The sequence below is a fragment of the Tupaia chinensis genome, unplaced genomic scaffold, assembly GCF_000334495.1.
Source record: "Tupaia chinensis unplaced genomic scaffold, TupChi_1.0 Scaffold144135_1, whole genome shotgun sequence".
In the NCBI taxonomy this organism is placed as follows: domain Eukaryota; kingdom Metazoa; phylum Chordata; class Mammalia; order Scandentia; family Tupaiidae; genus Tupaia; species Tupaia belangeri.
Window position 1 is genome coordinate 287,529 of NW_006203990.1, and position 24,337 is coordinate 311,865.

At 36.1% G+C, this 24,337-nt stretch overlaps 1 protein-coding gene across 6 annotated transcripts in view; it reads left to right on the plus strand.

The window, feature by feature from the left end:
* Positions 1–24,337, plus strand: part of GSK3B (glycogen synthase kinase 3 beta) — a 216,446-nt gene that overhangs the window by 157,887 nt on the left and 34,222 nt on the right. For 3 of the 6 annotated variants that reach the window (XM_006165983.3, XM_006165986.3, XM_027767267.1), the window contains exons 8-10: positions 5,046–5,141; positions 15,232–15,270; positions 17,886–18,072. In XM_006165983.3, the coding sequence (XP_006166045.1) occupies positions 5,046–5,141; positions 15,232–15,270; positions 17,886–18,072 (322 nt within the window). The remainder of the gene's footprint in view (positions 1–5,045; positions 5,142–15,231; positions 15,271–17,885; positions 18,073–24,337) is intronic. The other 3 variants (XM_006165985.3, XM_006165987.3, XM_027767268.1) reach the window with 1 other exon arrangement.

Below are 24,337 nucleotides of genomic sequence, written 5' to 3' on the forward strand. Positions count from 1 at the left end.
TTAGTGTATCTTATACATCTCAAAAGGATTCAAGAATCTTTTTTTATGGTATAATCAAAGAAGTTTGAGAAAATGGTTATTTCAAAATTTAAAAAAAAACTTGTTTTCTGTCTTTTTTATCGACTCGACCGTTTTAGGGAGTCAACTACATATGCATTTGTATCTCCTCTCTCCCACTGACTACCTGTAACTTTGAGAACTTTGAGACCTCAGTCAGCCATGGGTTTCTTCATGTGTGAAATAGGATAATACAGTATCTATAACATTTAAAAGAGAAAAGGAAGTTTATATACATAGCAGATTCTTATTGCTGTAAGAGACTTTCTACATGTATGCCCTAGTGTAAGTGAAGAAAGATTCTATATCAAAACGCTTCGATACAGTTATAAATACTGAACCTTGGTTAATGATGTGTATGTGCTAATGTATACTGACATCTGCAACTTATTTTGAAAAGCATCAGAACATTGTGGGGATTTATGTATGGATAAAGGGTTAGATATATGAAGAACTGGTTGTGGAATCTGATGGTATTGGGATGGGGACCTCTACTCTAAAATTGTTATAACTTTGCTGTTTGAAATTTTTTTTTTTTGAGCGATTTTTGCTATAGGTTGTGTGCGCTCACCAGAAAGACAGAGAGAAACAGACAGATGGAAAGCGATAAATCACCCCCCAGGGTGATAGCCACGCCACAATCCCTTCTCCTTCGTTGTCCTCTCGGGATCTTGGGCGTACATACACATGCACCCGGCGCGAGTTTAAGCCACCAGGTCTGGGACTCGAACTGCGGTTGGCTACATGGGAGTTCAACGACATAGCCATTACGCTAACTGCTGGTCCCTGTTTGAAATTTTAAATAATGCTGGGTAAATATTTAGATCTAAGTCACTGCAAGATAGTGAATTTAGGGAAAAAGGTGTGAGAATGAATACACACACATTTTTTATTGTAAACAATGTTGCTTCGGATGTGCAAGAATTTCTCTCAGGATATATACTTTGTAATGAATTCAGTAGGTTATAGGATCACTGGAGACATGTAGTTATATGCTTTTATTCATATTATTGCCATTGTTTTTCTTCAGTACTCAAATGAATCTGAAGAAGTACTTGTGGAGGGATAGAATTATTGATAAGCTCACTAGTAGTTCCTCTTCTTTCCTACTTTCCCTCTCTCTTATTACTTATACACATGTATGTAGAAACACATACACAACACCCTTTTTCAAGGCTTTGAAGTTGAATATAAATGCGTGCTTTGTATTTAAAAATAACAGATTCCTTTTTTAGCCTTCATATTTTAAGTATCCTTAGTTTTTGTCTGATATCTGAATCCATAGCTACCAGGAGATTTCCCTTTCGAATAGTAGATACCTTGCTCCTCTGTGTTCGACTGGAATTGTACTACATGAGGGTTGGGAGATTGTATAACTGGAGATGTGTTTCCAGTGCCCTAGAGGGGAGCTTTCCCCTGGAACCGTGTTAGAAATAGGACTTACAATAAATGATATACTTTAGGTTATTTTTATACTTTATTATTTCCTGTAAAATCAGGAGTTTGCCAAGGAATTATCTTACAGGTTCAGTCATAACACAAATGAGAGGGCTCTTCTACTCTACATGACTGAGGTTGCACAGGAGACCTAGATTTGGGTCCTGGCCCAACCTAACAGGCCGTATGTTGCACATCTATGATCCTAGCTATCTGGTTGGCTGGAGAAGGAGATTTCCATCATGGCAAGGCCCTATCAAAAAGCAGTTATGGATAAAGGGTTGTATGAAGAACTGGTTGTGGAATCTGATGGTATTGGGGTGGGGACCTCTACTCTAAAATTGTTATAACTTTGCTGTTTGAATTTTTTCAAACAGCAGTTAGCGTAATGGCTATGTTGCTGGACTCCCATGTAGTCAACTGCAGTTTGCGTCCCGGACCCGGTGGCTTAAAGCTCACACCGGGCGCGTGTGCTTGCGTGCCCAAGATCCCGAGAGGAGAATGGAGGAGAAGGGATTGCAGCATGGCCATCCCCCCTTGGGGGTGATTTCTCGCTTTCTGTCTCTCTGTCTCTCTCTGTCTGGCGAGTGCATGCGCCCTATAGCAAAAACCTCTTTAAAAAAAAAAATGAAAGAACTCTTTTTCTGCCTCCTTTCTTTTCTCCTGTGTTTTTGCTCTCATTTAAAAAAAAAGAAAAAGAAAAAGAAAAAAGTTATCAACAAAAGTTAATGTACAGTTAGATTCCTTTTTGATTTATATCAATGAATAATAGTGTAACTAATGGGCAGAATATTCTTTCCATCTATCTTATCCAAACTGAATGTATTCTAATATTTAAATAATTTCTGAAAGTTTTTTTATTGCAGTTATAATTGCCATGTAACAAATTGCACATAAAGTATACAATTTTATAAGTTTGGAAATATATTTTATATATATATACACACACACACACACACACACACACACACACACACACACACACTGATGAAATCAAGAGAACATATCATAACCTCCAGTAGCTTCTTGGTGCTTCTTTCTCTCCTGCCCTTCACAGCCATGGATCTCCCTCCTGTCAACTGCATGTTCTCTAGAATTCCATATAAATGGGATTGTACATTAAGTACTGTTTTGGGCTTGCATCTTTCACTCAGCATAATTGTTTTTAGATTCACCTATGTCGTCTTTTTTTATTATTATTACTGAATAGTATTCATTGTGTAGATATATACCACTTTTTGTCTATTCATTGACCTATTGATGGACATTTTGTTTGTTTCTACTTTTGGCAGTTATGAAAAAGATGCTATGCACATATGTGTATGTATAATGTGTGTTTTAATTTCTTTTGAGTAAATACTTACATGAGGGAATGATAGGTCTTATGTATATAATTAACTTCAAGAAACCTCCAAGTTCCCCAAAGTGCTACCATTTTATATTTCTACCACCAGTGAGAGCTTCAGTTGTTCTTCCTCCTTGCCAAGACAGTACACATTATCAGACTTTTAATTTTAGCCTTTCTTTGGTTGTGCAGGAATATCTCATTGTTTTAATTAGCATACTGATTGATGATGTTTGACATCTTTTCAAATGTGCTTATTTGCCATTTCTATGTTGTCTTTGGTGAAGTGTCTCTTCCTATCTTTTTTCTATTTTTGTTGGGTTGTTTATCTTATTTTTAAATTATAAGAGTTCTTTACATATTCTAGATGCAAGTCCTTTACAGAGTATGTTTTGTAGATATTTTTTCCCAGTTCTTGATTTGCCTTTACATTTTCTTGATTGTCTTTCGAAGAACAAACTTTAAAATTGTGATAAAGGCCTGAAAGTGATAATGAAAGCTAGAGAATTAGAAGCAACAACAAAATACTGAAATTCTTACTTTGTTCTGAATAATTATAGAATTATGCCTGACTAGTCACTGGTTGGCTCCATAAGTCATGTACTTGTTTGCACTCATCTCTTTCTGTACAACTACCTTTGAATTGTAAATGGCTTAATTATATTTCAACAATTTTTTTATAGCAGCTACTGAGTTACAAAGTTGTGTACTATATGATGTCTTTCTTTAAAGGTCTCCGTTTTGGTATTTAATGTTTCTTCCTGTTACCTGTCTTGTACAGCCAGATCCATACTGGCTACCTTTTTGTTCAGCGCCTAGTACAGCTGTAGAGGCAAGAAAGTGCTGTGTGGTTTTGTCTTGTATTGTAGTGATGCTTTTGTTGACATGATTTTTTTTTTAAGAATTATTTTATTGGGAACCAGCAGTTAGCATAATGGCTATGTCGCTGGACTCCCACATAGTCGACTGCGGTTCGCGTCCCGGACCCGGTGGCTTAAAATTCACGCCGGGCGCGTGTGTGTGCATGTCCAAGATCCTGAGAGGAGAACGGAGGAGAAGGGATTGCGGCGTGACCATCCCCCCTGGGGGGTAATTTCTCACTTTCTGTCTCTCTGTCTGTCTCTGTCTGTCTGGCAAGTGCACGCGCCCTATAGCAAAAACCTCTCCAAAAAAAAAAAGAATTATTTTATTTAACTTTATATCATTATTATTTTTCAGTTTGATCAGAGAGAGACAGAGAGAGCGAGAGGAAGTGAGAAAGCAAGCCACCAGGTCCGAGACTTGAACTGTGGTCAGCCACGTGGGAGTCCAGCACCTTTAACAACCACGCCACTTGCTGGCCCCATGTAGTGATACTTTTGTAACACACAGTTTGTTGTAATAAGAAACCTCTTGTGGTTGTATCCTTCGTAGATTTTAGCATAGTTCTTTGTTCACAGAGAACATTCAATAAATGATCATTAACCAAATACAATCATCGATGACAGTGTTTGAGTAAGTTTCTCCTGATTAATGTAATATAGCCTTAGGCTGTACCTTACTCAGTGAATAAAAAATTCTCATTTAAAATATAATTGTTGCAATAGATTATATTTTTCTGAATAGAACAAAGCAACCTGATTTTTTTCCATAATTTTTTTAGGGGAGATTTTTGCTGTATGGCACATGCACTTACCAGAGAGTCAGAGACAGAGAGAGAGACTGAAAGTGAGAAAATCACCCTCCCTCCCCCTCGTGGGTGGGGATGGCCACACTTCAATCCCTTCTCCTCTATTCTCCTCTCAGGATTTTGGGCACCATGCCTACACACACAGCTTGAGTTTTAAGCTATGGGGTACAGGACTCAAACCAAGGTCAACTACGTGAGAGTCCAGCAACATAACCATTATGCCATCTACTTGTCCCCTGTAAATACTTTTTGAGTAATATTTTTGTAACCCAGATTTAACACTATTTCTGTAGAAGTTTGTATACTGTCACAGAAGTTCGTCTAGAATAGCATAGCATGGAATCTATGTTAATTACAAATTTAAGGTCTCTTTAAAAATCTGCTTTATTTAATGAGTTCTGTATGTTGCTAGAGAACAACATTTTATTTAACTTTTAAAATTCTTATTTTTTAAAATAAAACCAATACAATTAAGACATAAAATTGTATTTGTAAGTGTATTCAAAAAGTTGGCAATAATTTGTTTTCTTTGGCTAGGTCCTGGGAACACCAACAAGGGAGCAAATTAGAGAAATGAACCCAAACTACACAGAATTCAAATTCCCACAAATTAAGGCACATCCTTGGACTAAGGTGAGTCAAAATGAGGGGATTTTTTTTTTTTTAAAGCACATTGAACAGTAGTTAAAATAATACTTGGGTTTCTCAATGCTCTTAAACTACACTGTTTTGAAACCAGATAACTACTTAAATACAGGTGTGCAGCAGTTCTGCATATAAAGTTCACCAAGTAGTTGTACTTCAGTGTTTCACTGACAGTGTATAGTTTCATTCCCCCTGATTTCCTGTAGAGAGTTCCCAGCCTGGATTTTTATTTGCAAGGTAAGGACAATGTACCTATATCATTAAAATAAAGAATTTGACTAAGAGCAGGATCTTATATGTAAATTATGACAACCTAAAATTCAGAAGTTAATTTATTTTATTTACATAGAGGGGTATAGTTTAGTATCATATAGCATATGATAATGTGCATTTCATATGTTTTCTTTATTTAAACTACTAGAACACAGACCTTATATAGATGATATTATGTGGTCTTCTTCTCTTGCTTATTTTCCTGTTGGTATTTTGAGAGCAGGATTAAAAAGCAAGGGTAATCTTGCTGGGAGTATATATTGAAAGCTGATTGTTAATCAGATATCACTAGCCATTGGAAAAGCCTGTTCCTAAATGGAACCCATTGTAAAGAGCATAGCTACTAATTTACCAGGAGACTTTTTTTCCTCTAATATTTAATAGGAATGATTTTAAGAGATTTTATTGAAGACATTTTTAACCTCAGTTTGATAGTTGAGATTTAAGTGTGCAGCAAAAAATAGAATATCTTAGTAGTATATATAACTAGAGTAAATTGCTAGCTTCTTCATTTTACAGGTTCAGAAGCTCTAGCCAAAGATAGCAAGTGACTTATCAAAGATTACATCAGTAGTTAGTCGAAAAAGCCAAGATTAACCTATTACTTGTGTGAATGCATGCATGCATGTATGCGTGTTTGTGTGTGTGTGTGTTTAATGTCAGATCTTTTATTTTTCTTTAAATTTTATTATGTATATTTGAGGTGTACAACATGATGATATAGGATACAAATTGATATATAGATACATACAGATAGTACAGTTATTACTATAGTGAAGCAGATTAACATATACCATCATATTTATTTATTTTTAGGTTTTAGCTGTAGGGTGCATGCTCTTGCTAGAGACATCGAGACAGTGAGAAGGAGAGTGAGAAGTCACCCCCTAGGAGGGAATGGCCATGCCACAATCCATTCTCCTGGGATTTTAAGCACACACTCACGTACACACATGCACCACATGTGACTTTCAAGCCACTGGGTACAGGATTCGAACTATGGTCCTCCATGTGAGAATATGCCTTAACTACCACACCACCTGCTGGTGCCTCACTTAGTTACTTTGTGTGTGAGTGTGTGTGTGTGTGTGTGAGAGAGAGAGAGACAAGAGTAGCTCAAACATGTTTATTTAACAAAGAATCTGTAGTACACTACAATTTTATTAACTTTAGTCCTCATGTTGTACATTATGTCCTTAAGACTTTATCTTGTATATTTGTTATTTTGTATCCTATGAGTTATATCTCCCCATTTTCTCCCTCCTTCCTCACCTGTTTCATTTTCTATCTCTGTACTTGAGCGCTCTTTTTTTTTTTTTTAATCATTCCACATATAAGTGAGATCATGCAGTATCTTTCATTCTGTGTCTGCTTATTTCACTGAATATAACATGCTCCAGGTCTATCCATGTTGGGCAAATGACAGGACTGCCTTTGTTTTAAAGGCTGAATAATATTCCATTGTGTCTATGTCTGTGTGTGTGTGTGTGTGTGTGTGTGTGTGTTATACCACGTTGTCTTTATCAGTTTATCCCTCCATGGGTATTTTGGTTGTTTGCTCATCTTGGCTTGTTATGAATAATACCACAGTGAACATGGAAGTGGAGAGATCTAATAGATGACAATTTCATCTCATTTGGGTATATATCCAGAAAAGCAATTACTGGGTCGTATGGTGGTTCTATTTTTCCTTTCTTTAGGACCCCTCCATATTGTCTTCCATAATGACTATATCAATCTGTAATCCCACAAGCAGTGTATTAGAGTTCCCTTTTCTCCAAACTCTCACCACATTTGTTATCATTTGTCTTTTTGATCATAGTCATCCTTATAAATGTGAGTTTGAATCTCATAGTGGTTTTAATTTGCTTTCCTTTATGATTAAAGATGTTGAGCACTTTCTCACATACCTCTAAGCCATTTTTATGTCCTCGAAGAACTATTAGCTCCTTTATCCATTTTTAAATAATGCCAGATTTTTTAAACTTCTAGTTGTATGCCATACACTCCCCTCTACACACAATTTATTTATATCTCATTATATAATCATGTGTTAAAAATGGTTAACTTTCTGATAGTTATTAGTCCATTAGTGTGTTGCTAAACAGAAATACCAGAGACTGGGTGATTTATAATGAATAAAAGTTTATTATGGTCACAATTCTGGTAGCTGGAAAGTCCAAGGGCACGTGACCAGCATGTGACTGGCCTCTGGTGCTATGTCACTGGTCTGCAGGCTGAGCAGAGGGGAGTGCATGGGAAGACATGGCGGTGCCTGCCAACATTGAAGGCTAGTTTTTGTCTTTCAGTACACTGACTCGTATGTCATTCTTGTCTGGTTAGGTGCCTGCCCATATGAAAGGCAGGTCTTTCTTTAAAGATCTTACCATATCCCAGTGCCATTATATTAGAAAATTTCCCCCACTTTTCCCATTTTTTTCTTATTTTGTTAGGAATCAACCAAATTCCAACAGATAGAACATCGGGGACTAAACCATTATCCAAAACATTGCAGTATTTTAAGCAGGGATGTTCTATATTTTAAAATGTACATATAACACTTTACTTTGTACAATGATAAGTTCATTTGTTGGTTATAGAACTTTTATAGTTAGAAGTGAAGTATGGTAGGGCTATAGATGAACTAAGTTAAACTCCCTAAAATCAAAATGCCTCCCTTTCTCTTACACCACGATATTATGATTCTAGTTACTTTCCTTCAAGTTCTCACATTCTCATTACCTCTCTTCTATAAATCCTCTTGTTATTATTTATTTCCTATTTAGAATCAAAGACATCATTCATATTTTAGGGTCAAAATTATAGGTTGTAGCTTTTACTGGCCAAGAGACCAAAATGTTGTCCCTCCTTTTTTAAAACTTGTGTTAAGCACTGGAAAGTCTGAAATAAAGTTTTCCTTTGTGCTCAAGGCTTATTTATTTGTGTATTTTTTTTTTATTGCCAGAGGGCATATGCACTTGTGGAGTGCAGAGACTGAGAAAAAACTTCCCCCAACGGGTTGTGGTCATGTTCCAGTCTCTTGTCCATTTCTCCATCCTGTCAAAATTTTTGGTACCCACTCACATGTGCCCTTTGTGTTTTTCAAGCCATGGGACCCAGGATTTGAACTGTGGTCAGCCATCTGGGATCCAGCTTCTTTAACTACTAGGCAAGGGGCCAGACACTCAAGGTTTATTTTTAATCTGGGCCAGAGGTCTTATAGTTAGGAGCTCTCACCTGGCTGTAAACCCAGAGAATCCCAGGTAGCCTGTTGGGATTTAGGGGCTGAGTTTCAGTTTGGATTCATTAACATTATTCCAAGTTGAAACGATTATAATTTCTGAACCATGTCAAGGGGAACAACAAAGAATTATGTGTACTGAATAAATATAGGGAAATAGTTCAGAATGCTAATGGTAGTTTAAATGAAAAGAGTTGTTAGTGATTTTTCTTTGTTTTACCTATCCATATTACTACATTTTTTTTAAACAACTGAGTTATTTTTACAAAGAAAGAGGGGAATTTTTTGGTCTAATCTAAATATTCATCACATTTTACCCTTATTGTAGAATATGTGAAAAATACAATGCAGAAATTGAGATGATGAGATTCCACTTAAGAGTTCCCATATGTGATTTTTTTTTATTGAAGCCTACTACCAGTATCAGTGTGTGTCATAATCTGCTTTTTCCCCTGGATTATATCTTTCTAAAGCAAGTATTAGCCAGTGTGAATGTGCAGAGTGATTGATGATGATTCAGATGCATCCAGCAGAAGAGCTCTAGTAAATTTGTATGCTTTAAACTTTCCTGTTTCCTCTTGGATTTCTGATGTGTCTATATCTAACACTAGTGCTGTTCAAGCTTAAATAATCTAAATAAAGCCCTTTTATTTGTGCTTTCCATCCTGTATCACTTGTAGGATAATTACTCAATTCTCCCACCATTTTTGTCTATTAAAACTACTATAAGCCTTTCATTCATATTGTGTTTTGTTGTTGGGGTATTTTTTTAGGTTTCCTTTTTTTTCTTTTTCTTTTTTCTTTCTTTCCTTATTTCTTTCTTTCTTTCTTTCTTTCTTTTTTTCTTTTTTTTTTTTTTTTTTTTTTTTTTTTTTTTTTTTTTTTTTTTTTGCCCATAGAGCATTTGTGCTTGACAGAGAGAGGTAAAGTGAGAAATCACCTCCTAGGGGAGATGAACACACCACAGTCCCTTGCTCTGCATTCTCCTCTTAGGATTTTGGGCATGTGCACACACATGCCCAGTGTGACTTTCAAGCAACCAGCTCCAGGACTTGAACCATGGTCGGCCGTGTGGGAATCCAGTGCCTTAATCTTCATGCTACCTGCTGTCCCCTCATAGTGTTATTTAATGTAATTTTGCTTTTACTTTGTACATATGCATCATGTAATACGTATAATGAAGTAAATTTCTCATTAGTGTATATAACTAGGATGGGGTTAATGTGATTGTAGACACAAAAGCAAATTCAGGTACAGAACTTCCATGATTCTCCTTTGTCATCAAGATGCAGAATAAGGTTTTATCAAAATAAAAATTAAAAATTGAAATTCATAGAGGAGAACTAAACCTCCCCCACTCCCATATGTTAGTGGACAGCATCTTGAGAAATGCTGTCTTATGGTAGGCAGCCAATAAAATTCATACATCATGTTCTCTAAAGAGAAGAGTGTTTTGGGAACCAGCAGTTAGCGTAATGGCTATGTCGCTGGATTCCCACGTAGTCGACCACGGTTCGTGTCCCGGACCCGGTGGCTTAAAACTCACGCCGGGCGCGTGTGCGTGCGTGCCCAAGATCCCGAGAGGAGAATGGAGGAGAAGGGATTGCGGCGTGACCATCCCCCCTGGGGGGTGATTTCTCGCTTTCTGTCTCTATGTCTCTCTCTGTCTGTCTGGCGAACGCACGCGCCCTACAGTGAAAATCTCTCTCAAAAAAAAAAAAAAAAAAAAGAGAAGAGTGTTTTGAACTTGGAGGGTAGGTAACCAGGAGTCTGGAAACAAGAATTGCTTTGCCTCTATTACTGTCTTCTGTTAGAACCCACTCCAGTCCCATTTTCTGAAGCTGTGGGCATGTAAACTCTTGGCTTCCTTATGTTGCAGTGTAGTGCAGCTGTATCCCCAGGATTGGGAGTTGGTGTTCTCAAAAAAGTGGGCAGAAGTAAAGAAAAAGTGAGAAAATATCTTCTGTGGAAACATTGAGATGAAATTCAAGTATACAGCAGAAACACAAAACACTGAGATGATCCCAGTGTAATGTATGGCTGGAATTTTAAGGACTTAAGAATCTGTTAAATTGCCCTTGTATATTACATAATAGCCAGTGTTACCTATTTAATTAACAAAGCACTTGTAGATTAAGTAGGAAAGGAATTAAACACCAGTGTTTTGAAACATGGACCATTATTGAGAGTGGAGTTGGGTGGTCCAGGACACCTACATTGGTGTATGCTGTACACTTCAAAGAAGAAAAGTCAGGTGGAAAGCAAAAGGAAGTGATGCAAAAGTAGATTGAGAATGAGACAGAGACAGATTGATCCAAGAAAAGAGGAAGCTTAAATTCCACACTTAGTACATGGAAGTGTGGTTAAATGACAGGCTGTTTGATAGGAAGTAAAGATTTTATTTAAACACTGCTGCTGTTTTTGCCTCAGCTTTTTTCTTTTGTAAAATGGTTATCTGTCGTCTCTCAGGATTCTTTTGAAAACACTATTATATATATATATAAAAGATTGTTTTAGTTCTCATAACTGTGAAGGTTCTACCTCAAATATAGTTCTCTGAATTATCCTCTCTGCTGCATTGACCTTAGTTAAGACCATCATCGTATAATAGGATTTTTAAAGCCACCTCTTACCTTCTGATTTTGCTCCTTCAGTTTACATCATTTCAGTCCATCCTCCTGATTGCTGTTGGAGTTAGTTTTCTTAAAAAGCACAGATGCCATCACTCCTATTTAAAATTCTTCTCTAATTTCTCATAGCTTTTAGAAAAATTGAGCATAATATGTGAGAAAAAAAAAAAAAAAAAAAACAAACCATAGGTATAGCCGGTAGCACGGCAGTTAAGGCAGCTGTATTTCATCTGGCCACAGTGTCTTTTGAGTCCCAGACCTGCAATGCTGTGTGCATGTGCATGAGTTCCCAAAATCCCTAGAGGAGAATGGAGGAGAAGGGGTTGTATCTTGGCCATTACCCAAGGGGAATGATTTCTCACTTTTTCTCTGTCTCTCTCTGGCGAGTGCAAACAACCTATAGCATTAAAGAAAAAAAAAAAGAAGAAAAAGAAGAAGAAAGAAAGAAAGAAAAATTCTATAGAGATTTCAAAAATTTTTGCACCAAAATAAACTTGTATGTTACTTCCTTTTTTTCATGACCTTTTTGATGTCTCTTTGTGGAAACAAAGACAAGAGTGATGCTGTGTTCCAGCTACTGTGCTTGTCTAATTATTCATTGCTTGCTTCTTTGCTCTCAAAGGTGTCTCAGTTTGGATTACAGATTATTCAGTTGCTCTTTTTTGATCTTTTCTATCTTTCTTTTCCAGAAAAAAAGAGGATACTCAGTTCTTAGCTTCTTCCTAATCATCTCTGAGGTCGATAGTTGCTTGAACCCAGTCTCTTTTCCTAAGCAATCCTAGCCTCCTCCATCCTTAAGTGCATGTTGTTGGGTAGAGTCTCCTTAAATAGAGGAGGTGGACTGCTGAAGGAATACTATTTGCTTCTGTGTAGAAAAGGTGAGGAATTATAGCCTAGGTGACTATCTCTCAAGATGGGGAGGTGTGAGTGAAAAGGGAGTATTCCTATATTCTTGAGAAGTCCAGCCTGACTGCAATAACTGTTAGGGTGTTGGGAAAGTCATGATGTATTTTTCTATGTTTTTCTGTGCAAAAAAGTATCATGACTTTGCTGACAACACAATAGTTCATAAATGATGATGGTTAAATTGAATAAGTGGACATTTGATAAATTACTTCTCCAGTGAATGATGTTAGAGGGAAAAATGACATTGCCAGTTAAATGCTGGTGTCTACATGTGTGTAATTTACCTTACAAGTAGTAGAAGTTGGGAAAAGTCAGTAATTCCTTTAATTAATGCAGCTGAAATTTATTAGATGCTTGCTCTGTCATCACTAAGGAAAGAATTCTTTGTTCTTTGTTTCTAAGGAAAGAATTCTTTTAAGGAGAAAGTTAGAAAACAGTAATCTTGAACTGTATTCAGTTCGTGTGTTTACTCTGCTAGATAATAACCTCAAACATACCAGCTTTACTTAGCAGGTGGACTCTCCGGAAGTTAGTTTTCAATAGATTCTTATAATGCTTTTGATAGCGTGAGTGAATTGAATCACCTTGTTTGTCACTGCCTCATTAAACATTGTATAAAAGCATGTAAATTACGACCAAAGAATGTTTTCAAAAACAGTGCGGACTGATTAATTATTAAATTATTTACTACATATGAGCACTTAAGTAGACTTAATTTCTTTTCTTAGTTACTTAACATAATTAACTACTCAACAGATAACATGGCATGATCTTTTAATTTTGTGTTTTAGGCTTACACGTTGTAGATAATTTTCAATGATTAATATACTACTTCAGAGCTAGTATTGAGATTGCTCTTTAGGAATATTCATAGTTTACAGTTTTTAAAATGCAATACTTAAGTTTTGTATGTGACCCAAAAACAGTGTCCTCATTGTATATTTATTGTAAGGAAAACTCATGAGGAGTAGTTTTAGAATAGACACAGTACTTGTTTTGTGTTCTATTTATTATCGCTATCACTGTCCACAGCCCTAAAAAAAAAAAGCATTTTCATATTGTTCTTATTTGGCTGCTTAATGTCATAGAAGTGCTGAGAACCGATGCTGTGACAAGAACCTTAACCATAGGCTTTGATAATGGTGTATATGACTGCTTATAAATGGCCATTTTAAAACGTTTTAAGATTAAGTCATAACAGGAAGCACTAGGTTGAAATTTAATGGCCAAAGTCCCTTCTAGGGCATGTAGAAGGGAAACTACCTCTGTCATTTTTGAGTTATCTAAATGCAGGTTTAGTTTTGAAAAATTCATTTAAGGACTTGTTAGCATTTGTTCAATACCATAAGAGATTTTCTTTTTTAAAAAATGAATTTTTTTCTGTTACTTTTGTTCTATGGATTAGTATGTGTAATGAGAGTTGATACTTGTCTCGATTTAAGAAAATGAGTTGCTGCATAGGTGAGGTAGTATTTGAATCACTTTAAAAGTTCATGTCAGTGTTTTGGTTCTTTTCCATTTTTCTTTTCTTTCTTTTTTTTTTTTTCCGATTACTTTTTTTCTTTGTTTAGTTTTATTCTGTTCTGTTTATTTACTTTTGTTTTTAGTTTTTAACAGGGAGTTTGGGACCTCCATGGCCTTGCTGCATACTTGGCTGGCCATATTTAGTCTGCGCACTAATTGTTAGTTGGCCCAGTTTAGTCTTATTTTGTGCTCTCAGTTCTTTTAGTCTAGTTTTCTATTTTTTGTCCACCTGGTTGTGTTTTAGTTCATGAGAGATTTTTATTCTGATGGGCCGGATTTTAATCCGTGTACTAAATTTTAGTCTGCAGACTAAAAGTAATCCGCGGATTATTATTTTTGCAAAATATTTAATTCCCCCACTGGAAACTATCCTAAAAGAATGTTAAATTCTCTTAGAATAGCCAAGGGAGTTCACAGCTACTGGTGAGTTCTGCCATTTTTTGTTCTCAATACCTAGACATAATAGACCCTACTACCTCCCTTGCATATTTGGCTCCGTTGTGCCTAGGTGTTGGTGTACATTACTGCACGTGTCACCTGTAACTGTGACTGTCCCTTAGTTGTATTGTTTATTGTATATATTTTTGTTTAGCTTTTGGTGGGCGAATTGGGCCTATTTGCAGATGTAATTGTGTTGAATTTGTAGTGCTCAAAGGTATAGGATTTTATTTTTTCCAGTGAGTTTTTCCACAAACAAGAGAATGTTCTATATTTATTTTTCCTAAGTAATGGGTGCAAGAGTATGAGGGGGCAAAGCCCACAGTAGAACAAGGAAGTTTATGCCCGCACTCCTGAGGTGATATGTCAACTTCCTGAAGAGTTCTAAGATATGAGAATGTCAGCAAATAAACATCTTTTAGCAGGGAAGTCAATCCAAAATGGAGAATAATCCGCGGTGGCCTGATCCTTCTTAGCACACACAAATTGAAATATTTGGCTTAAAATCTATAGTAATATAGATTAATTATATTTATTACTTTTCTGTCATCACTAATAATTTAGCAAAAAAATGTTTATACTGTATAACTGGAACACATTAATAGAGAAAAATTAGCATATTGGGAACTTAATATCTTTACAAGCAGGCTAATGTGCCCCCCTCCAGCCATGTTTATGGATGGTGAATCCAGGTCATAGAAGACCACTTTACTTTGGGAACTTTACTTCTAGATTTCATTTTGATTTTAACTTTTTTTGGTTTTGTATTTTTTTAATAAACGCACTGGCATTGGAACATAATAAGCTAAAATTAAAATGTTTCTTTACTGTGCCTCACCATTGCACAATCAAAATTTTTTTGCATACACTGTGGTGAAATAATTTTTAAAACTTGGACTTGCTACTGTGGAGACTGATGTTTAAAGTTTTTAACTGTATAAACATTTTCTATGTCCCCCCACACCATGGATTTCTTATAACATTGGATATATTTTTCCTTGCTGGACTATTCTCTTTTGGATTGACTTCCCCTGTTTGGATTATTTCACTGCATTATCATCTTTAGGATTCGTCAGGAACAGGACATTTCACCTCAGGAGTGCGGGTATGTACTAAATATTTTTTTTTCCCAAAATTTTAGGACAGGTCTATAAAACTAGGGGGAAATCTTTTTTGAAAGGCTAAACAATTATTCATTCTTGAAATGTAATAGTAAAACAACATAGGTCACTGTGACTTCTGTTTTTATTCATTGTATGGTATAAGTTTTACTTATGGTGTACTTAGATTGTCAGTCTCCTGGGTGATTCATTGACATCTAGACTGAAGTTTAGGAATTGTGAGGTTTTAAAATTACTTTTAATCAGAATAAATATTGACAAAGATCCATGGCCAAAGAGTCTGAGTCTTAAGCAGTTGCAATGAGTAAGGAATGAAGTGGCAATAGAAACTTCCTTATCAAAGGCCAAATTTCAGTAGTTGTTGGTTTTCTTTTCTTTAGACACAAGGATAATTCAGAAGAGCTAGTTCTAGTTTGGCCTGTAATTTTTGGAAGCTGCATGCTACCACATCTTTTATTATGGTCAAAAATCTGCGCTCTAAGATAAGATAATGGGTTTTGAGCCCACATGATTTTCCACTTCACCTTTATCCACGACTACTGAACCAAGGCTTTTCTCATCAGGAATCTCTCAGAGTTTAAAGTAGCAGCAGATACTTTTTTAAAGGCAGGTTAAATCTTGATTTTAATGTAAACTTTTGGAATGAATTCTTTTATTTATTTTTCACTCTTTGACTCCATGAGTTAGGATTCCCTAACAAATGAGCTAGTATTAATAGATGATTACTTGTACCCCGTAAAACACCAGAAGGATATGGGTGACTTAAAAAAAAGAATCAGATGCAAGCTTAAAATAGTGGCTTATTAATAGTTTTAACACAAAACCTTCATTAATATAAGGTTAGAAAACCTTCATTATAAACCGTGAAAATTTCTCATTTAAAATAACTTACCTACCCTATGTATTTAAAATGTTGTCAGGAGATATTTTCTTGGTGCTAATTTTAATTCAACTCATGTGCTACCATATTGTTGCAAAAGCATTTTGAATTAGCTAGCAAAATAAAACCATATACTGTCAAATAGATGCATAGTGCCCTCAGGGATAAATATGTTAGTAATATTTAATATTTCTATGAGAAATTTTTCAAGTTTTCCCACTGATTATTTTCTTTTTACATTCTGGATTTGATTTGAAGCTTGGGAGCAAGAAAGTGGAAAATGACCAACAACAGTGGAAAATGTAAATATTTCAAATAATACAGTAACTTTAAAGTTTTGTTTGTTTTTTTCCACAAAGGCAAATCAGAGTACTCTAAAGAATAAAGATAAGGCTTTTTTTTTTTTTAGTTACAGAGGACTTTATAACATAGCCATTAAATTGACTACAGTCTTTAAGATTTAAAAAAAAAATTCCTAAGATCAACCCAGTTTCTCAGTTCCCATGGGAAATGTCTTTTTCAATAGTAAACTGTGTAAAGACAAAAGTAGGGGGCAAAGCTATTTTCACCATAGGAAGGACTCATAAAAAATCTCTTGAAAATATAATGAGCACTGTAGTTATAACTAATTCTCCTACCTTCAGCCTAAATGATTGTTAACCCACATGTCTACATGAGCCATTCTCATTGGGAAACCTCAGCCTCGCAGCCTCCATGACCTGTCACAATCTGCATGTCTTTTCCACATGTATGGGTCTATTTGCCTTCCTTGGTACATGTCCCCTTCACTTGTGTGTCTGTTTACCTGCACCAACATACCTTTTATTTGGTTGTGTGTTCTTCCTATCAAGGGTTGTGTTTCATTTTTTTCTTCAGTTTCAGAGGCTATTTTTGTTCATGTTTATTTCTGTTCCTTTCCTCTCTGGTTTTGTTCTTTAACTGGCCATAATTTAAAGTTAGGTATATTTTCAGAGTTTTGCGTATTGATTAGTTTTGTTTAAGATGTAGATAAGTAGAAAGCTATTTATTCCTTTAAGAAAATTAATTTAATTGCATTTAGCCTTCATGATTTTTTCTGTAACTTAATAGGTCTTTATAAAAAACTGCATTTTTCTCTCCCTGATTCAAATCTTTAAACCATTAAAATGAGAACAGTCCGAATATATTCATGTTAACAGCTATTTGAGAAAACAGTATCAGACACTTTGCCAAATTCTAGATATCCAAGAATTTCTGTAAATAATAATGGGCTCTTTTTATTGAGGAGATAATACCAAAACATTAGCATTTTTAGAGATATTGATTGCTAAATTTGAATAGTACCATCCATTATTGACAACTGTTGTACTAAAAATAATGCATAAAAGAGGCAATCTCTTGTTTCTGCCACAGCGGTCAAATTTTTAAAGTTTTTTTTTTTTTAATATTCTTCAGCCTTTCTCATGTACCTGTCATATCTTATATGCATGTTTTATTGTACTGCTTCCTGATTAGCATATGTATATTTTTCTTAGAGCTTTTCTCATATGGTCTTTAATGAGCAGTTCACTCCAGTGTGGTGAATCATACGCAGTTAACTCTTTTCATTCTAGAAGGAAGGCTCCTTTCCCCAAGTGCAATCATGTTCTGCACATGGTGGGAATTAACTCAGTACTCAAAGAGTTTTTTCTAAATTCTTATAATAAAACATTAATTGTTCTCCTTTCTTTTGTACTACAGGTCTTCCGACCTCGAACTCCACCAGAGGCAATTGCACTGTGTAGCCGTCTGCTGGAATATACACCAACTGCCCGATTGACGCCACTGGAAGCTTGTGCGCATTCATTTTTTGATGAATTACGGGACCCAAATGTCAAACTACCAAATGGGCGAGATACACCTGCACTCTTCAACTTCACCACTCAAGGTAATTCGAAACACTTAGCTCATTTACCATTTCTGGGAAAGCTTATACACTGAGTATGAAATAATGCTCTACATTTTAAAATCCATGGAATATAAACATGGACTTATTGAGTACTTACAGAGGTATGAAGCATCCTTTATAACTTACTAGGCCACTATTTGTATGGCTTTGAACAACATAGTGGTAGATATAATTTTTGAAATACACAAGGCTTCTCTAGTTTTTAGCAAATTATAATAAATCTTGGTACATGAAAAGTTACAGAGGTTTCAGAGAGTAAAGTTTATGACTAAAAAGACTGGTGTATAATCTAACCTTTAAGTTTGCATCTGAAATGTAGAATATTAGCATTTTTTGTTTCTCAGGGACTTACATCATGTTTTTTAAATCTGGAAATAAATTAGTGGTTATACTGGTGTAAATTCATTTAATTATCATACAAAAGAAAGAACCAGAGTCCTATAAATCCTTCCTAAAAACTTACACAAGGGCTGTAGAAAGAGAAATTGCCATCTTCTCTGGGCTTGGCACCATTGCTACTACTGAGCAGAACTTTATACATGGGTAGTTTCTGGAGGATCTAGAACTAGTCATTATTTTTTCACCATTTCTGTGTTCACTTTTTCTTTCTTTCTTTTTAAGACCATAAACGATTCATTCAATTAACCACTCTACCTCTGGTGATTTGATATTCTTTTTAAACTGAGCATAAAAAAAGTACCCTAGGGGCCAGCACATGGCATGATGGTTAAGGACACTGGACTTACATATGGTTGACCACGGTTTGAGTCCCAGACCTGGTGGCTTTCTTTCTCATTTCTCTCTCTGTCTCACTCACTCACTCTGTCTGTCTCTGGTCAAATTAAAATAAATAAATAGGGACCAGCAGATAGCGTAATAGCTACGTCACTGAACTCCCACGTAGTCGACTGTGGTTTGAGTCCTGGACCCAGTGACTTAAACTCACGCCAGGTGTGTGTGCATGCATGCCCAAGATCCCGAGAGGTGAATGGAGGAGAAGGGATTGTGGCATAGCCATCCCTCCTGTCTCTCTGTCTCTCTGTCTTTCTGGTGAGTGCACATGCCCTATAGCAAAAACCTCTCAAAAATAAATAAATAAAGTTAAATAAGATTATTCTTTTAAAAATGTACTATGGAGGGAACCAGCAGTTAGCGTAATGGTTATGTCGCTGGACTCCCACGTAGTCGACCGCGGTTCGTGTCCCGGACCCGGTGGCTTAAAACTCACACCGGGCGCGTGTGCATGCGTGCCCAAGATCCTGAGAGGAGAATGGAGGAGAAGGGATTGCGGCGTGACCATCCCCCCTGGGGGGTGCTTTCTCGCTTTCTGTCTCTCTTTCTGGCGAGCGCACGCACCCTATAGCAAAAACCTCTCCAAAAAAAAAAAAATGTACTATAGATAACACAAGAAATAGATTGTTGATATATTGATTCATCAGGAATCGTTGTCAAACCAGAAAGTACTGAAAGAAATAAAGAGCTTTTTGTGACCAAAAAAGTTGTATTTTCTCGGGAACCAGCAGTTAGCGTAATGGCTATGTCGCTGGACTCCCACGTAGTCGACCGCGGTTCGTGTCCCGGACCCGGTGGCTTAAAACTCACACCGGGCGCGTGTGCATGCGTGCCCAAGATCCTGAGAGGAGAATGGAGGAGAAGGGATTGCGGCGTGACCATCCCCCCTGGGGGGTGATTTCTCGCTTTCTGTCTCTATGTCTCTCTCTGTCTCTCTGGTGAGCGCACGTGCCCTACAGTGAAAATCTCTCCAAAAAAAAAAAAAAAGAAAAAAAAAAGTTGTATTTTCTCTAGTCTAAGGTGAATTTTTTTCTCCATATTTAAACTTTTCTAAAATTGAACATGGAGAAATGCATGGCATAGCAGTAGATGTGCAAGACCCAATTCAATAGTGAAATATACTTGAGTAATTTACTTGACTATAATCTTAAACCGTCAGCATTATATAACTACTTACAATTCTGACACAGTCTTAAAAATACATTATAAAAAGAATATGCTGGTGGGACCAGCAGATGGTGCAATGGTTACATCTCTGGACTCCCACGTAGTCGGCAGTGGTTCAAGACACAGCCAGCGACTTAAACTCAGGCAGGGTGCGTGAGCATGCATGCCCAAAATCCTGAGAGGAGAATGAAAGAGAAGGCATTGCAGCATGGCCATTCCCCCAGGGGGTGTTCTCTTGCTTTCTGTCTCTCTGGCACACGTATGTGCCCTCTAGCAAAAAACTGGCTATTTGTAATGTTGTTTTAGTTACTGGCTATCCCATTTTTAAGAAGAGTATTAGTGAATGAGGAATAGGGTATACAAAGAAGCAGCATCGAATATAGAGCCTAGAAAAGAGAAGACTTGATATATCCCTGATAACTGTCCAGATATAACCAAGGATTGATTTAAAAAGAAAAGAGTAATCATATATTCCTTTTCCAAATTGAAAATAGTAGTAGTAGGCTGGCCCTGTTGCCTAATGGTTAAGGCAGCTAGCTCCCACCTGGCCAACCAACTGCATGCAGTTCATATCTTAGCCCTGCAGCTTGATAAGCACAGTAGGTGCTTGTGTACATGTTTGCCACAAATCCTGACATAATAGGAAATGGAGAAGGGATTGTGACAAGACCCATTAGGAGGAACTTTCTCTGTCTCTCTCTGATGAGCACATGCACCCTTCTGGCAATTAGAAAGAAAGAAAAGAAAATAGTAGCAGAAAATTAGAGAACTGTGTAAATTTGGACTTAACCAAAAAGACTGTAGTCTGAGGCACTAATAGAGATTAGATAAAATTATTGGCAAGTCAGTGAAGAAATTTGCAGTTGTTTAACATTGAAACAAGTTTCAAAATATTGATCTCTGTATGTCAAAATATTCAAGAAAGAGCTGGATGATGTAAATATTGTATGTAGGATTACTTCAGTTTTGCAGAAGATTAAACTAGGAGATTCTATTGTGTGATTCCATGTCATAAGTTTTAGAACTCTTGAGAAAATAAATTTCTTTTAATTCTTACTGCTTTAGTTCTAATCAAGAGTAATATATGTAAATTAATATATGTAAATTTGAAGATAGAAGGTATGGAGAAAATTATAATCAAAAGTCCAAAACAATTTTAGCCTTCAGACAATCACTTTTTATAATATTTTAATTGCATTTTATAGTGTAGCTCTTTTTTAACCACTAGTGACAATCCTTGAATATAAAATAATCTTTTATTTTCCTAAGAAGATCCTAAACAATTTTTTTTTGGCAAATGTGAACATATTTGAAATTATGTATTAATTAGGTGAGGTTGTGTATTAACTTAGAAATTTTGGGACCAGCAGTTGGCATAATGGCTATTTCACTAGACTCCCATGTAGTGGACTGTGGTTTGAGTCCTGGACCCAGTGGCTTAAACTCATGCCAGGTGTGTGTGTGTGTGTGTGTGTGTGCCCAAGATCTGGAGAGGAGAATGGAGGAGAAGGGATTTTGGTGTGGCCGTCCCCTCTGGGGGGTGATTTCTCGCTTTCTGTCTCTCATTCTCTGTCTTTCTGGCGAGGGCACGTGCCCTATAGCAAAAACCACTCCAAAAAAAAAGAAGAAGAAGAAAAGAAATCTTTTGTTTGTATTTTTTTAATATATATCCAATCACTGTACGTAATTATAGCATGGAAAATGAATTTTCCCAGCATGAATACATTGTATATTAGTTCAGTCAAAGGTATTATTATACACATCATCAACAGATAGTTTTCCATTTTTGTGTCTCTTGAATGTTTTGCTTCTTTCTTTTTGTTAATTTTATACATTTAATCACAATATATCAGTTAGCTTGTAACTTCTTTCTTTTTCTCCTTGATTCTCTTCCTCTCATCCTTCCCCATTTCCCACCCCCCTCCAGCACTATCTCTGGTAACCACATTGCTCTTCATGGTTTTATACCTTTCAGTATTTGAGTTTCTGCCGTAGTGTTCAGACATTCAGTATATATTGAGTGGGGACATACAATGCGTCTGTTTTAGGGTCTGGCTTGCTCTGCTTAGTAGTAAATATTTAATATTCATCCACTTTCTATCAAATGGCAGGGTCCCTTTTTCTGGCGTAGTAGTATTCCATAGGGTATATGTTCCACACATTTTCAATCTGTTTATCTGTTTTTGGACATTTGGGTTGGTTCCATGTCTTAGCAGTTGTGAATAATGCCACAATAAACGTGGATGTGGAAGTGTTTTTCCTACTGAGTGTATTCCTCTCTTTTCCCAGGAGTGGATTGCTGAATCATGTGTTAGTTCTGCTTCTAGGTCCTTGGGGAACCTCCGTATTGCTCTCCATAGTGGCTACTAATTTACATTCCCACCAAAGTGTAGGAGAGTTCTCTTTTTTTACCATAGCCTCTCTAGCACAAATCTTGCTTTTGTACATCTCAAATTTCATGAAAAAATTTTGTTCAGACTCTTCTTATGCATCTTTCATATCTGTGCCTTTGTAATCCATAGAGCTACTTTTCGAATCATAGTTTTTTAGGTTATATCACCTAAATGTTTTTGTTATAAACCACTTTTATAAATCTTTGAGGACATCATTGAAAATTCTACAAGAACCCACTTACATAACTTGTTTTATTTTCTTTTGTACTGTAGGTGTATATTTACTATCTACACAAAGTAACTACTGGAATACTTTTCTGGTGGTCTCCAGGGATCATTTGGTGGCACAGTAGTAAAATGCTTATGGCTAACTCCGGTGGGAAATTTCAGGGCTCACATCTGGAGATTTTGAGTATGCTGGGCATGCACTTGCCCATGGTCCAGGACTAGGTAGGGTAGATCACGGCATCAGGGCCTTCTTGGGAGTACTGTCTCTGTGTGTGTATATCTCTCACTTATGAAAGAAAGGAATGAATAGTTTTTTTTTTTTTAATAAATAAATAAAGTGGCCTCCAAAAGGCTTGTATACAGTAACATCCAGCACTTACAACTATGAATTCTTATCATGAGGAACTACTAAATTAGTGTTAAATTTCTTTGCTTTCTTTTTTCTAATTCTCTCAGATCTTCAAGTTTAAAGAACAGTTTTAATTGTGGTTTTCTTCTGCACCATCTTTTCCAAATAGTACTACTCTATTGCTCAAAACAAAATAGTCAAGAGCACCTCTTGTCAAAAATACAACATTTTTGACAAGATATTTATGATGGATAGATTTTTAGAGAGTAGTTCTTATTTTGAGCCATATCTAATACATATTCTTCTGCATGTTTGTGCACATGCCCTCATTTATATATTGATAAAAGTTAGATGCTACTTAAACTTTTTATTTGGTTAGGCTGAAATTCAGAGTACTGTTCTTCTGTTTGCATGTGCCATTTTAAAGAAATTATATGATTCTTTTATTGCTAGGTAAAGTTTGTCATTATTACTAGAGAAAATAAAATTAAAAAACTAAATTTGCATTTATGAATTTCTAAAAGATTTCTCAAATTTCACCTTTTTTAAAAAAGAACAACTGAAATTCAACATAAGATTAGCCATTTTAAAGTAAAAACAGTTCAGTAGCATTTAGTACATTTCACAGTGCTGTGCATTAACCACCTTTATCAAGGTCCAAAATATTTTCATTGCTCCTAAAGAAAACCTGTTCCCATTAGCAGTGACTTTCTGTTAATCCCCTTCCTGGCCCTTGTTAATCACCAGTTTGATTTCTATCAGTGTGGATTAACTTATTCTGGATATTTCATGTAAATAAAACTATATAACTTTATAATATGACCTTTTTTGTCTGTTTTGAAAACAGTGGAAGAACTTTGATAATTGAGTCATTTTTATACTGTAGCCAATAGAATCAATTAACTTTAATGTACTTAGAAACCCCCAAATTGGGGACCAGCAGTTGGTGTAATGGCCATGTCACTGGACTCACACATAGTCAACTGCAGTTGAAGTCCTGGACTCAGTGGCTTAAACTCATGCCGGGTGCGTGTGCGTGTGCGCTCAAGATCCTAAGAGGAGAATGGAGGAAAGGGGATTTAGGAGTGGCCATCCACCATGGGCGGGTGATTTCTCACTTTCTGTCTCTCTCTGTCTTTCTGATGAGTGTACGTGCCCTATAGCAAAAACCTCTCAAAAAAAAAAAGAAAAGAAAACTCCAAATTGTTCTAATTCTTCAGCTTTGACACATACTTTTTGAAAGTTTAAAAAAAAAGGCTCAGTTTAAAGACAAATAAGTTACTTATTTCAAACTTGATCCTTCTATATCTAATAT